The 16,059-nt window shown below is 44.4% G+C and overlaps 1 protein-coding gene across 6 annotated transcripts in view; it reads right to left on the bottom strand.

Annotated features, from left to right (window-relative positions):
• SH3BP4 (SH3 domain binding protein 4) overlaps nucleotides 1-16,059 on the bottom strand; it is a 99,275-nt gene that overhangs the window by 23,574 nt on the left and 59,642 nt on the right. Inside the window, exon 2 of one of the 6 annotated variants that reach the window (XM_039327693.1) lies at nucleotides 1,668-1,921. The exons of the other annotated variants lie outside the window; for them this stretch is intronic. Within the exon in view, the coding sequence (XP_039183627.1) occupies nucleotides 1,668-1,704 (37 nt within the window). The 5' untranslated portion in view covers nucleotides 1,705-1,921. The remainder of the gene's footprint in view (nucleotides 1-1,667; nucleotides 1,922-16,059) is intronic. 6 annotated transcript variants of the gene reach the window in all.

Genomic DNA, 16,059 nt, shown 5'->3' with positions numbered 1-16,059 from the left:
TACCTCCCGAAATCCCTCTCTAGACTATAATTAAATTGTACTTGATATAATATGATAAAAGATATATACAGGGATAATCACATTAATTTTCATGTAATTTAAATTAACTAACAACATAACTGTCACTATTCCATCTAGTTTTTTCCTTTTTTCCCAAATGCACTGATCCACAAAATAAAATGCAAATTAGCCCCCAAAGCTTGGGATTTTATAACCATGATTATTATCTACAAATTTCTTCAGTGGGATTTAGAAGTAAGCATGCAGCTCCCAAAGATACTTTAAACCATAGAATCATTTTTATTAATCTGTGAAGAAATTGTTATTGTACAAGAAATTGTAGAATATTATCTAGCACAGTGGTGGTGAACCTATGGCACGGGTGCCAGAGGTGGTACTCAGAGCCCTCTCTGTGGGCATGCACGCCGTTGCCCCAGTCCTAGGTCTTCAGTTGGATTTTATAAAACCTTTTTTGCTTTAGGCCTCTGCCACCGTGGGCAAAAAAAAAAAAAGGTTCAATCAGTCAATTTCAACTTCTCGCCGGAAAAAAAAGATCTTGCAAAGTTGGAATTGATTGATTGAACTTTTTAGTCCCACCCAGTCTGCCGTTACCACCGCAGCCACGCCCACCCAATGGGCCACACCCACCCGGCCACCCAATGGGCCACAACCACCCGGCACTTGACGATGCATAAGTGGGTTTTGGGTTGCAGTTTGGGCACTCGGTATCTAAAAGGTTCACCATCACTGATCTAGCATTAGATTATATTCAACTATCCACTGAATTCAGCTGGAGTGTCTGTGACTTCTGAATAGGAATTTACAAGATTTTTCCCTTGGAAAATTATCAGATGGGATTTTGGCATTTTGATAAAAAACAAAGACATGAATGAAAATGATTTGGTTTATAATACAGATAGAATAGTTGCAAGATTCTAACTTATACTAGCTATATATGCATTTGTAAATACCAAGTAACAGTGATTTTGATAAACATGAAGTCATGTGGGTCACTTTGGGGCAGTCATACTCTCTCAGCCCTAGGAATGGCAAACTACATAGTAACTATGATAATGCTTCAATATAATTTAGATAAGGGAAAATCTACTCTTATGGAATTCTTTGCATCCTTTACTATCAAGGAAAATAACACTGAGAATTGCAAGTCAAGGCAAAATAAAAAAGAGATTTAGATAGTAATACTGGAATTGAAAACTTTACAGAACTGCTAATGTACTCAAGGCTAAAGTATTGAAAAGTCATCATTTATACGATGTATGTGTGAGCACAGGGAGGCCAGGGACAGATGAGCATAGGGAGGCTATGATGCTCCCTATGATTAGTATAGGGAGGCTGAGTAAAGAGGGTACTGGTGGGTGGACGTAAACATAGGGAGATCAGGGAAGGATATTGGTGGGTACATGCAAGTGTAGGAAGGCCCAGGGAAATAGGATGCTGGTGGGTGTGTGCCTATGTGTGAGCACAGGGAACCTGTTAAAGAAAAATGCTGAGTGTGTGCATGTTGGTGTGTGCATGTGAAGTCCAGAAAAGGAGGGCAATGGTAGGTGTATGCCTGTATGTAAGGAGAGTGCTAGTGGGTGCAAACAAGTGAGGAAAGGTGTGTGGCATGTGTGAGCAAAGAAAGGCTGTTGGGGGGGGAGACTTACTGCAATGATTTGTGACCTTCCTTGCTGGTTTCCCCATTGACTTTGCTTGTAGGAGGTTGGCAGACAAGGCCAGCGATCACATGATTGTGGGATGTTGCATTGTAATGTGAGCTGGTTGCCAAGCACCTGAATTTTGTTCAAATGACCACAGGGGCTCTGCAATGGCTGGAACATCAAGGACCAGTCATATGTCCCTTTGTTCAGTGCCATCATCATTTCAGTCACTGAAGAAATGGTTGTGACTTGAAGACTACCTGTAATTAAAGAAGATACAGGAAATCCTCAAGTTATGAATGTACAGTAATTGAGTCTGCCAATTATGTTTGAAGGTCGTAAGAATGTTAAGTGAATAACATTAAATGAATGAGCTTCCATTCCTGCTTTCCCTGATGCATTTGTCAAATAAATACATGGGTTGTTAGGTGAAATATGGGGTGCCCCAGGGGGGGTTGCCTTTGCCTCCAACCTCCCAAGCCCTGTCCCCACCCCGAGATATCCCATATTCTGTTCCCACCACTTCTGTTCCTTCTTTGGTTTGCTGCTTTTAAAGCTGCAGGATTAGGAAATAGGTAAGCTGTGTGCTTTAGGCTTTGTCAGTGAGATGGCTTCACAGGGTAAGATGTGCTGGGTTGGAGAAGTTTAGGCTCCAAGGAAGGTCAACTCTTGAGCATGAGAACACGTTTCTTGGCTTTTCCACTCCTTTCTTCTGAGTTGGCGTTTGAAGACTTAAAAGGAATATGCATTTCTCTCTTCCTGAAACACTGCAAGTGCCTACCTTTCTTGAGGTAAAGAACTTGCTTGCAAGAGTTGAACTTGCTGAGAGCATAAACATATCCAAAGCAGCCCATTTTACCTCATAAAGGCAGCCCAGCTCCTGTTGCTAGATCATGCTGGGAATTTTTTCACCACAACTGAGCTGTGGAAAATAGCATATAAAGCCCTTGTTGGAAATTTTTGAAATAGAGGCAATCCCCGAGTAATGAGTGTTTCCTTAGCGAACGTTCAAAGTTATGCTATAAGTATCCCCTAGTGTTTGCGAAAAAGTCCCAAAATTACAAATGTTGCCGCATCACGGCAGTTGTTTGCTCTTATGAACGACCACAGTGGCATTGCAACATTCACCTCCCTCCACCCACCCCCCGGTCTCCCTAGGCACTAGGCCTATGGATACTCTCCTTGTGAAGATAGAGAGATCCTATGCTTTTGTGGCTGCTTCCTTTGGTGCATTCACAGAGAATGGAGGCCTAAACTAACGTGAGATCACATGAGATCAGTGGAGTGAGACCTCACGCTACTGATCTCGCATGATCTCATGGTAGTTTAGGCCTCTGTTCTCTGCAACACAGAATGAAACAGAAGCCGGGGAGAGAACGGACCTCCAGAGGCACGCAAAAGCCTCCCCTGGCCCCTCTTCTGAGCCTCGGAAGCTTGGAGGAGGTCTCTGAGGCCCAGAATGGACCTCTGGAGCCCTGCTGAAACATCCCCCGGCATCATTTCCAGACAGCAGCAGCCTGAAAAAGACCTCTGATGCCTGGATCAGGCCTTCAGAGCCCTGCTGAAGCATCCTTTCCAGGCGACAGCGGCCCAGAAAAGGCCTCTGAGGCCCGGATTGGGCATTCGGAACCCCACTGAAGTGTCCCCCAAAAACCCATTCTGAGCCTCAGAGGCCTCATCCAGGCCTCGGAGGCCCTGAAAGGAAGCCAAAGAGGCAGCTATATGCTTCTGGAGGTCCATTCTGGGCCTCGGAGGCCTCCCTTTGCTCTTGCCTGGAGCAGAGAAAGAAACAGAGGCTGGAGAGGAAATAGATCTTCACAAGGTAAGTGACCTAGTGCGGCAGGATGGGGGGGAGCAATTGTGGGCCCCCAGGGGAGGGAGCATGAGGTATTTCAGTGGATTGGGGGAGGCCTTGGGCGGTTGGAAGCACTAGCCCCCCATAGCCTTCCCCACCCTGAGATACCTCATGTTCACTTAAAGAGCTACGCATTCACCAACGCTTTAAATTAGCAAATGCATTGGTGAAAGCTGGGAGTGAATCGCATTCAAGATATGAGATTCACTCTTACAAATCCTTGAGTTATGAATGGAATGGGCAGGTTTCATTGCATTAGTAACCCGAGAACTACCTGTACCGCATGGGAATGCCAGCAGCAACTCATTCCATTTCGCCCATGTAGGAGTTCCCCTACCTACAGACTTTGTCCTGTGCTTTAGAAAAACTGCTCATCCTGAAGGATGTCTTTAAATCTGGATTCCCTACTGAGTGAAGGGAAGCAGCCTGGCTCCTTGCGACAATGAAGGCACTGCTTGCACCAAGAGCAGGAAAAAACGCTGCTCTCTTTTATTTCAGCCAATGGGGCTTTGAGAAGATGCAACAAGAGAAGTCGCTAAAACTTGGGTTGTCTCTTTCCTCACCTTCATCTTGATAATGAATGGCACAGACAAAGCCTAACGTGTACAGCTTCCCTATTTCTGTAGCTTTAGAAGCGTCAAAGCGAAGGCTTCATGTATGCTAATGCCTTGGGAAGGAAAGCAAACTTGCTTCTCTCCACCAAGCTTTAGCTGTGTATCATTATGCCTTGGGAAGAGAGGCAACGATTTCAGCCTACAAAAGATAGCTACTTCTCTCCCCTAAACTTTAGCTAAGTAGGCTAATGCCTTGGGAAGGAAGCTAGAGCTTCACCAGCATCTCAGAAAAAGAAGCCACTTCTGGAATTCTGTCATGTGGCCCAGCAATGGAGCAGCCTGTTCTTCTTCTATACTCCAACCTCGTAAGCCCTGAGATCTTGGAAAGGTAAGTGAGCAATCAGTGACTGAAGGCATGTGGGAGCAGAGCATGTGGAAGCTGGTGGACTGGCAAAACAAGCCCAGTACCTGCCCTAATGGGGCAGAATGGGAGGAAATAGACAGTGCTTGTGTGCTGACTTGGTAGTTCGTTGTAAGGGTGAATGACTATAGGAGTGCTGCAACAGTCTTAACTTTGGGACTCAGTTTTAAGTACTTTGGGGGAAGGGTGTTATGGTAACTTTGAACCATCGATAAGTGACCTGTCATAACTGTGATACACTTGCATGGCCTAAGCTGTAATGAAACAAATAAGAAGAAAAAGAGTGTGGCTCAACTTGACAAGCTGGCTGCTACTGCCTAATGAAATAGCCCTTCCCACTTCAAAGAGTCTATGCTCTACCAGTTCAATTTGGCAGTTGCCATTTTTTTGTTTCAAGGCCATGTGAAAGTGGCCTGATAGGTCTACCCTGACATCAGCCTCCCCAAAGAATACAGGAACAAAGCAGTCCTGACATACTTAAGCTGACAACTGACCTACAATTTTCCTCTCTTCATTTACAAAGCCATGCTGGAGCAGCATGACTAGAATATAGTTAGTTTTTTCCACTGAAAAAAGATTCAACTAGAACGATCAGATCAGAGCAAGTCAACCTAACCCCACCTTATCCTCATTCTTCTAGACATCCATAGATTAACCATGCCTTCCAACTGGATGGTTTGGTCACATTCCACAGATGTAACTGCTCAGGTGAGCTCCCACCTAACCCTACATAAGGCCTTTATATAAAAGGAAGGGCAAAGAAGAGAGAGGATGAGAGAAAAAGGCAGTCGTGATGGATGTGGAAGTGGCAACAGGTGGCGATGGCAGCAGCAAGACTTGTCCCAATTGGGGACAAGAAAGTAAGCAACCTGAACTGGGAAAAGAAAAGGAACTGAGATGAAAGGGAAGACTTTTCTCTCTTTCCCTGTCCTCTATCACCATCTTAAATGTTTGCCTTTAGCTGCAAAACTGCCCAAAGTTGCTTGAAGCTCAGGCTTAAGGCTGAGCAGCAATCCTACTTGGGTAGGATTACCTGAGTGCTTAGCAGCAATATTGTTCCATAAATCAATGGCTGTAAACAGCTTCAAGGAAGTAGAAGGGGCGTTGGTCTTACCTGAACGCCTTTTCTCAGCATGATGATGGAGTATTCGTCATCTACAAATTGTGTTGGGTGTTAACCCCCTATCCAGACCTTCCGCTAGGTACGCTAAGATATCTGGGATAGAGATGTTGCATGGGTCTAGTTGTTGCCTGTTGCACCAACAGAAATAATTTTTCCAAGTGGAATCATAGATCCTGTTAGTTGTAGGCGTTCTAGAGGCCTGGAGAGTCTTAATGACTCTTTGTGAGAAGTTGTCTCTCTCTAGGAGACTCCGCTCAAGTGCCAGGCGGTCAATTGGAGCCACTGTGGGTCTGGATGTAGCAGGGACCCCTGGTTGAGGGAAATTTGGTCATGTGGAATCCTCCACAGTGGAGATGTAGATAGGTTTATGAGATCGGCTGTCTTGGACAGTGCGGTGCAATGAGTATCACCTCCATCTGTTCCTGCAATATCTTCCTGATGGTTGCTTGTATCAAAGGAAAAGGTGGGAATGCATACAGCAGTCCTTTCGGCCATCGGCCTCGAAGTGCATCCGCTCTCTCTGCTCCTGGTGTCGGAAAACGAGAGAAGTACCTCGGAAGCTGAGTATTCTTTGGACTGGCAAACAGGTCCAATAGTGGATGGCTGAATCTCTCTGCTGCCTCTCTGAAGAGAACAGGGTGCAGGCTCCACTCTGAGTGGTCTATCGTTGCCCTGCTCAGGAAGTCTGCCTGGCGATTGGCTTCTCCTGAAATGTGCTCGGCCTTGATGGAGGCTAGGTTGTTTTCTGCCCAGGTTCCGAATGCTTGTGCTTCATTCATGAGGGCCCTGGATCGTGTGCCTCGTCGGTTGACATGCGCTTTGGCCGCCAGGTTGTCCGTGACTATGAGCATGTGTTGATGCGCCACTGTGCTTGATGGGAGAACTCCCCTCCCATGGCAGGTGAAGGTAGGCCTCCATCAGATCTATGGACGTCAGAAGGTCCCCCTTCCTGATGCTTGCTAATATCGAGTGAAGGGTTTGCATTTTGAATTTTTTGTACTCCAGGTGTCTGTTCAGACTCTTTAGGTCTAGTATTGCTCTCCACCCCCCGAATTCTTTGGGACTATGAATAGGCCATCACTTGGATCTGTGATAGGGACGCACCCCAGCTCCTTGAAAGGGCCGCCTTGCTTGGGCCTGTTGTGTTAACCTGTCCTTGTTATTGATAGTCCGATCTGGGCTGATAGGGACGGGAAAAGGTCCCCTGATCCGTGCCTGCATCAGGTCGGAAGGACAGTCTGTGGGAATAGGAGGGAGCTCTCCTCTCCGTCCTCTTTGTCAGGTGAGCCAGGATCTTGCGTTTGTCCTTATTTTCAATTAGATAAGGGTCAAGCGCCTCGCCAAAGAGCTGGCCACCCTTATAGGGTGCCGCCGCTAAATGCCACTTAGACTTCATGTCCGCTCTCCAATGCTTGAGCCACAGCAATCTGCGTGCACCAGTCTTGTACGCTATTGCTCTGGCAGAGAAATTGGTTGCATGTAAGGAGGAATCCGACATGAGCTCTGCTGCTGCTACTAACCTTCTTAAATTCTGGTGAGTTTTCTCCTCCACTGGGGGAATACTTGACTGGAGTTGGCACTTAGCCTCTCTATCTGCAGCTTTGGAAGGCCTTTTTGCAGAGATTGCCTTGGCCTTAATTTTGCCAGCCACTTCCTGTTTGGAGGATCTTTGCCTCTTACGAGTGGGAGGGCTGCTGATGGAAGGTTCCTGTGCAGTTTGGTTTGTGTTTGTGTCTGCTCCGGAATCGCGCATCTCACGGGCTTCCGTATTAGCCGTGGGAGATTTAAACTACCCGTGGATCAGCTGGCTGATGGATTTAGAATTCTTTGCTTTGTTGCCTAGTTCTATGGAGGGGGTGGCTTGGGAGGAGAAGGAAAACTGCCTCCCCTTTCCCTCAGGGTCACACTTGGTGACCGGAAAATAGCGTCTGGCTCTTTGTTTGACCGATGGTTGGCTGGAGTCAGACCAGCTTCATGGTTGTGCTGCGATCGGCCGATCAGACAGCAGAAAAAAAACAAGCAAATGAACAGCGTTCCCTTACGATCCCCCTTCCTCGGAAGCAGAATAGAGAAATAGAGAAAATATATGTATATGTATATGTGTGTGTGTATATATATATATAGAAAACCCGAACAACCAAAGACCTACATACAAATACCCGCGAAAACCTCAGAAAACATATATATATATATATATATATATATATATATATATATATATATATATATATATATATAATATATGTTTTCTGAGGTTTTCGTGGGTGTTTGTATGTAGGTCTTTGGTTGTTCGGGTTTTCTCCCACGTAAAATTGGAAGTGTCTTGGCGACGTTTCGACGAAGTCCCATTCGTCATCTTCAGGCTGGTGCTTTCAGCTTCGTGCTTTGAGCAGCAATGTGTGGTCTTAGCTGTTTCTTCCTTTTAACTGCCAGTGGGGGTATGAACTGATTGGGTGGGAGCTTGGCTGTGTTCTGATTGGGTGGAGGTGTGTTCTGAATGGTTAGGGGCTTGGCTGTGCTCTGATTGGCTGGGGGAGTGTTCTGTTTGGTTGTGCTCAGGTTAGTCTGAGTTGCAGAGGGGTTTAAGATTTTGGGCTGCCTTGCTATTTTCTGGCTTCGCGTTCGTGGTCGTGCCTCCTCTTCATGGAGGGTGTCAGTTTGCTTCATGTATGGATTGGAGGGGTTTAAAGTGGCTAATGATGCAGCTGTGGTCTGGCTTCTGGTTTGTGGTCGTGCCTCATCATCGGTGTGGCTTTGGGTTTGTTTTTTGCGTGGATGTGTGGTGGTGACATCCTGTGTGGTTTTTGTGAGTGTGGGTCTGGTATCATTTTTTGTGTTAGGGAGTCGTTTGTCAATAAGGGCGGGTTTCCAAATGGCTGGTAGGCGGGAGGTATCATCTCGCTTGTTCATGCTGTGTGGGCGTTTTTCTATCTCGATGGCTTCCCTGATTATTCTGTTATTAAAATGTTCACTTTTGGCAATGGTTCTGGTATTTTTAAAGTCAATTTCATGTCCTGTGGCTTTAAGGTGTTGGACCAGGGAAGATGTTGGTTCCTCTTTTTTGACTGAGTTCTTATGTTCTTCAATGCGTGCACTTATTCTTCTGTTGGTTTGTCCGATGTATGTGGTGGGACAAGTGGTGCATGGGATTTCGTATACTCCTTGATTTTCTAATTCAATTTTATCTTTGGGGTTTCTAAGGATGGTGGATATTTTTCTGTTTGTGCAGAATGCTGTTTTGATGTTGTGTTTATGGAGGATCTTACTGATTCTGTCTGTGGTGCCTTTTATGTATGGGAGGAGGGCTTTGCCGTTTTCTTGTTCTTTGTCTTGGATTTTAGTGGGGGTTTCTTTTTGGATTAGGTTTGTAACCTTATTTCTATGGAATCCATTGGATGTTAGTACATTGGTGAGAGTGTGTAGTTCGGGTTTTAGGTGTTGTTCGTCAGCTAAGCGTTTTGTTCTGGAGATGAGTGTCTTGGCTACAGAGTTGATCTGTGCTGGGTGGTGGTGTGAGAGAGCGTGCAGATAGCGGTTTGTGTGTGTTTTCTTCTGGTAGATGGTGTGTCCTAGGGAGCCATTGGATTTCTTGTAGACTAAGACATCCAGGAAGGGAAGTTGGTTGTTAGCTTCTGTTTCCATGGTGAACTGTATTTTGGGGTGTAGGCTGTTGAGGTGTATGAGGAAGTTGTCCAGTTTTTCTTTCCCATGTGGCCAGATTATGAAGGTGTCGTCTACGTATCTGAGCCAGAGTTTGGGTTTGTGATCCGATTTTTCTAGAGCTTGGGTTTCAAAGTGTTCCATGTAGAGGTTGGCAATGACAGGTGAGAGGGGTGATCCCATGGGTGCTCCTTCTGTTTGTTTGTATTTTTGTCCATTATAGATGAAGTATGTGTTGGATAGGCAGTGGTTGGTCAGATCTAAGATGTGTTTGGGGGGGTTATATTTGTTTTGAATAGCTGTCAAGGCTTCTTTGATAGGCACTTGGGTGAAGAGGGATATGACATCGAAGCTCACTAGTAGGTCGCTGGGCTGTAAGTTTTGTTTCTTTATGATCTCTATAAACTGGAATGAGTTTTTTACGTGTGAGGTGATGGATTCTGCATAGGGCTGTAGTTGTTTGGCGAGAAATTTGGCTAGGTTTTGTAGAGGTGAGCCTATGGAGCTGACTATAGGTCTGAGTGGGGTTCCTTCTTTGTGTATCTTGGGGAGACCATAGAGTTTGGGGCATCTGGATGATTTCTCTCTGGGAATGATTCTTTGCTGGATCTCTTCACTAATAGTCAGCTCCATAGGCTCACCTCTACAAAACCTAGCCAAATTTCTCGCCAAACAACTACAGCCCTATGCAGAATCCATCACCTCACACGTAAAAAAACTCATTCCAGTTTATAGAGATCATAAAGAAACAAAACTTATTGACAAACGACTCCCTAACACAAAAAATGATACCAGACCCACACTCACAAAAACCACACAGGATGTCACCACCACACATCCACGCAAAAAACAAACCCAAAGCCACACCGATGAAAAGCCAAAAAATAGCAAGGCAGCCCAAAATCTTAAACCCCTCTGCAACTCAGACTAACCTGAGCACAACCAAACAGAACACTCCCCCAGCCAATCAGAGCACAGCCAAGCCCCTAACCATTCAGAACACACCTCCACCCAATCAGAACACAGCCAAGCTCCCACCCAATCAGTTCATACCCCCACTGGCAGTTAAAAGGAAGAAACAGCTAAGACCACACATTGCTGCTCAAAGCACGAAGCTGAAAACACCAGCCTGAAGATGACGAATGGGACTACGTCGAAACGTCGCCAAGACACTTCCAATTTTACGCGGGAGAAAACCCGAACAACCAAAGACCTACATATATGTATGTATGTATGTATGTATGTATGTATGGTGAGAATAAAATATGATCACCAGGAAAAGTTAAAACATTAAAAGTTTTAATATAAAACAGAAGTTTTAAATAAAAACATTAAAAGTTTTAAAAGATTAGCAACCTAGCTTTCGTTGGCTCCTGCCAACTTCATCAGGGCGTACACAAATCAATGGGAGTGAACATTTATATGTAAGTTAACGCCTGCGCTCGACTCCTGGACCGTGTAATAGGTCCAGGTCGGCCAATCATAGCATTCCCTGTAATTGCTGCATAATTGAGTGACTCATCTACTTGTATCACGCATCCCTCATCAGAGTTTAAGCAAGCCTCCGACTCTCCACTCATCCATATCCATGGTTTAGGAGGATCCTCGAACTTATTCCAACTCGAGATGTCATCCCCATCACTAAGTCATCTCCCCCTTCTCCCTTCCTCTGAACTCTCTGTGAGTTTATGGCCCTCCTCTTCTCCACTATTCTGACATCTACCCTTAACATCATGATGTTTTTTACAACGAAGCCTCAATCTGGGTAATGTACTTATGCTTTCACTGCATGGTTCTCCATCACGCACCATTTTCCCATGTTTTCTGAGGTTTTCGCGGGTGTTTGTATGTAGGTCTTTGGTTATTCGGGTTTTCTCCCACGTAAAATTACGTGGGAGAAAACCCGAATAACCAAAGACCTACACACACACACACATATATGTGTATGTATGTATGTATATGTATATATAGATACACACATACACACACATACATATATATATACACGACCTTAAACAGAATAGCTTCAGGAGTCAGGAAATTCAGTCTAATCGGGCTCAAGACTAATCGAGACTGGGGAAGGGAGGTCCCAGGAAGAGAGGCAGAGCAAAATTGGATGACTAGTCTACGGGTAGAAGACGAAGTTAACCCATTGGTGGATTCTCCACTCGTCATGCTGGAGAAGGCTCAGTGCCAATCAAGACCAACAGCAAAAACTGCACCAAATCAGGAAAAAAATCTAACTGGGTCCAAATCTACTCAAGCACAAGAACTAAAGCAATTCTTCTATCTGAAGATTACTTCATTGCAGTGGTGGGATTCAAATAATTTAACAACCAGTTCTCTGTCCTAATGACCATTTAAAGTATAAAAATATGATATACCAAAAGGTAGTTTATTATTTGAATAGAATAGAGCTGGAAGGGAACTTGGAGGTCTTCTAGTCCAGCCCCCTGCTCAAGCAGGAGAATCTATACCACTTCAGACAAGTGACTGTCTAGTCTCTTCTTAAAAACCTCCAGTGATGGAGTACCCATGATTTCTGAAGGCAAGCTGTTCCACTGGTTAATTGTCCAAATGAATTTGATACTTAAATAAGAAAATAAAAGAGGTACACAAAACTAGATTGTTACTGTGTTTGCCCAAAAATAAGACACACACACACACACACACACACACACCAAAAGACCATTAGATCTTATTTTTGGGAGATGTCTTACATTACAGCAGGTGGCAAGCGCGCGGGCAGGGCAGGGCCTGAACATGCAGCAGCAGCCCAAGGCCAAAGTGCCGGTGGAGCGCCGGAAGGTCGGGAAGGATGCTGAAGCAAATTGGTGTCCTACCTTCAGTGCCCACGTCAGTTGCCCCTTCCCTGCCAGAGCTGGAATGCCTCCCTGTTTACCATAAGTACGGGTAGATGTCAGCCTTCCCTCTGGAGGGCCTGGGCAGCTGTTAGAGAGCAACAGACCTGTTTCAGTGCCTGGCGCCCTTAAGGATGTTTGCCCTTTCACTCTCCTTCTGAGCCAGACTGCTGGAGCTCTTGGCCACCTGGTCCTTTTTGCAGGTCTGCCCACACAGTCATTGAATAGGCACCTGCTTTCCTGCTCTGTTGCATTTCTCTGTTGCCACTGCGCAGATGTCTTTTCTTCCCAAAGTGTTTCTTTTTTAAAAAAATATATTTTATTAATTTTTTACAACAACATTCTTTAGTGCTTAGTAAACAGCGTGTTGTCTGGGTCCATATGTTTAAAAAACAATCAATAATAATTAATTTCTATAGTTCCATAATCAATATGTTAATGACATATTTATTTGATCTTCTCTTTATCTAATAGTATTCTTCTTTTGTCAACATTTACCAAATATCATTCTTAAAATTCAATATATATAAAGTTAAATATAAACCTTTTTATTTTATTTATACAAATAACAGTAACATTAGCATATAGCATCTTTTTTATCAGTTTATATTTCAATTGTATTTATAGTAATCATCTTATTAAATCAATATATGTCCTGTTTTCAAATTTCTTATTTAACCTTAGTTTCCTTTCTATATTCAAACCATTCTTATCAGTCATAGTTTTTTCAAAGTTAGTGACCTTTCAATATTCAACCTTTTCATTCATATAATATATTTTATATATTATAAAAATTACTATACTACTTATATGTCTTATCTCTCTTCCTAAGAGACCCCTTTATATCCATAATTTATCTATTCTTTTAACCATATTCAAACAGGTAGATCGCATCAAATCTCTCAGATCTGATTCTAGCCTTCTTCTTTTGCCAATTAGTTTTCCAAGTTAATGTGTTCAACTTGTCCAGAGTTTTTTCCTGTATTTTTGTAAATGCTGGTTGGGAATAGAAAAAACAAATTAGATAACATATGTTTTTTGTCTCCCAAACTTTAATGATTGTCCTGGTTGTTCTATAGTCCATTTTGTTAGATTTTCTTTCCAATTTTCAAGTTGATTTTGAGGTCCTGAAATATAAGATATCTTTTCCATTTCCATTGTTATGGTAAAACCTTGCAAGTTTTCTTTTGTTTATATTAATTTGTAGTTCTCTTCATCTGTAATTTCCCTTTTTGGGTCACTGACCTCTGATTTGTATTCTGTTATCTGGTCTGTTTGTTCATTATCATCATTTTCTGAGAATTTTTTACTTGTAAGTTTAAGTTGGAAATGTGCTCATTTATGCCATCAAAGTTGTTTTTAATCTCATCATGATTTGGAATCATTGTCATTTGAAACTGTTGCAGCATTGCATATATTTCCTCTTGGAAGGTATTTGCCTTGTTTTGAAGTGTTGCTCCTGCAGATTTCTGATGTTCCAGACAGGGAAATTCAGAAGAGCATATTAGATATATATTTCTGCCATGTTCTGATAGGTGTGCAGCATCCATTTTATCTCCCCCTTCCAGATGTTCTTTCACTGGTACCATAATTTCTGTGTTTAGCCTTTTAAACCAGCCAGTCTTAAAATTTTCCAACTTTTAAAACAAAGAATTGTTTTTTTAATAATTTCATCAAAACTCTTTCAGATGTAAAATCTTAATGGTTTTCTTAATTTTCAGATTTATCCAGACTATAATGTTATAATGTTATAATTTTATTTCAGTATATTTCTTTCCCCCGTGAAGTTTTCCACCCGTCTATGGAAGGGTGGGGGATGTAATCCCCTCCCTTCTCACTTTCAGAGGATTTCTTGCTTTGGGGATCTTTTCCAGGGAATCAAATAGAAAAGAGAAGATTGATATTCTCACCCAGTTCCAAGCACGCTGTTCACCGTTGTTCTGGTTCATGCTCTTGGACTTTGGCTGCTGGTAGCTTGGGCTAGATACTGATGTGCAGCTAGCCTTTCTCCTGTCGGGTTGGAGGGCTTCCCTCAAATTGAATGGATCGACCACTGTCATTCTGTGATCATTGGGGTGCCCCTCCTTCTTCATTGCCTCTCCATTTAGGATCCCCTGGCAGGGTAAAACCAGCCATGGACTGCGGAGCTCAGCAATCCCTTGGCTGCATTGTTATGGGGCGGAACTGTTAGTCCTTCCCAAAGCATTTCTGTGCTAACCTTGTTTCCAGCTCTGACACGTTCCTCCATCGCATTCCTCCGCCACTGTGTGCAGTCCCACAGACAAAAGAAATTTGTGGGACTAAAAAAAAAGTTCAATCAATTCCAACTTTGGGAGATCTCCTTTTTTTCCATGAGAAGTTGGAATTGATTGATTGAACTTTTTTTTAGTCCCACAAACAAAAGAATTTTGTGGGACTGCATATGGCAGTGAGGAACACTATGGAGAAACGCATCAGAGCTGGAAAGAAGGTTAGCATAGAAATGCTTTGGGAAGGGAGGGCATATGGGTGGTGGTAGGTGGGGCAAGCTCTCCAGCTCCGTGGCAGCAGAGAAATGCGATGGAGCTAGAAAGCAGGCACTTTCCAGTTCTGGTGCTCTAACTGCCATTTTGGTGGCTGAGCTGCGAAGAGGGTTCAGAAGGGGACTGAAAGGGAAGAGGGTGGGTGGACATGTGAGGGGGGATCTGTCCCATACCGCCCCACTTGTTCTGCGGCTGCTTTCAATCAAGCCACATCTTGCCCACCAAAACTGCTGCCAAGATACTCCCCCGATGCGTTCCTCCATCATGTTCCTCTGCCGCCGTGTGCAGTCCCACAAATGAAATTTGCCAAAGTGGATCCCAGGCTGCAATATGCGCTGCAATGGAGAGACAGGAAGTGGAGCAGCTGGGATGAGGGAAGGAGTGGGGAGAAGAAAGAAGAAAAGCAGCTGAGTGAAAAGTGGGGCTGTCCCAGCCGGCCAGGCACCGAAGCGCCACCAAAAACAGCAGAGTCTGTATGTGCGCCTTCTACACACTTGCCCCATGTCAGCCATGTTTTCCATGCCTTAGATCAACTGTAGCGCACCATGGAGAGCATGACTAACACGGGGCGAGCATGTGGCAGGCAGGCACACAGATTCCACTGTTTTTGGCAGTGCTTCTCACTTGGCTGCTTTTCCTCTTTCTTCTTCCTGCTCCTCCTTCCCTCACACTGGCTGCTCCACTTCCCGTCTCTCCACTGCAGCACACATTGCAGCCCAGGCTCCACTTTGGCAGTGGCAGGGTTTCGGGGATGGTGAATCCCCATTCGTGGCATGTCCACCAACTGATCACCATGCTGCCTCTCAGGTGAGCACTGAAAAAAGCAGAGTATCACAGGTTCTGACTAATGAAGCACTTCAAAGAACTTTCAGGCATGTTTCCTAAAGTCTTTATTACATAGCTATCTGCCCTATGCTGACCCCACGTCCACTATACTCTCCACGATGCACTGCAGCTGATCCAAGGAGGCCGGCCAGGCACTGAAGCACTGCCGAAAACACCTGCTCACCCATCAGCCATGCTCTCCATGCCTCATATCAGTTGTAGCATGCCAAGGACAGCATTGCTGATGCTGGCAAGGCAGGTGCACACACAGACTCTGCTGTTTTTGACGGTGCTTCGATGCCTGGCTGGGCGCCTTGGGTCAGCTGCAGCGCACTGTGTAGAGCAGGCTGGATGCGGGGCAAGTGTGAGACAGGTGTGCACACAGACTCCGCTTCTTTCAAGTGCCATTTTAACAATCAGTTCACCAAACTCAACAGAAAGTAGGTATCGTTTCTGCTGAACTGATGTGAACTGGCTGAATCCTACCACTGCTTCATTGCTAGAAAAGCAATATTGAGAAAGCAATATGGGGAGGGCAACAAAAGAGAAGGGGGAGAGATAGAGAAAGGGAGTTCAT

Source organism: Crotalus tigris, unplaced genomic scaffold (assembly GCF_016545835.1).
Source record: "Crotalus tigris isolate CLP2741 ecotype Arizona unplaced genomic scaffold, ASM1654583v1 scf7180000024366.1712601, whole genome shotgun sequence".
Classification (NCBI taxonomy): Eukaryota; Metazoa; Chordata; class Lepidosauria; order Squamata; family Viperidae; genus Crotalus; species Crotalus tigris.
This window is presented reverse-complemented; position numbering and strand designations above follow the sequence as displayed.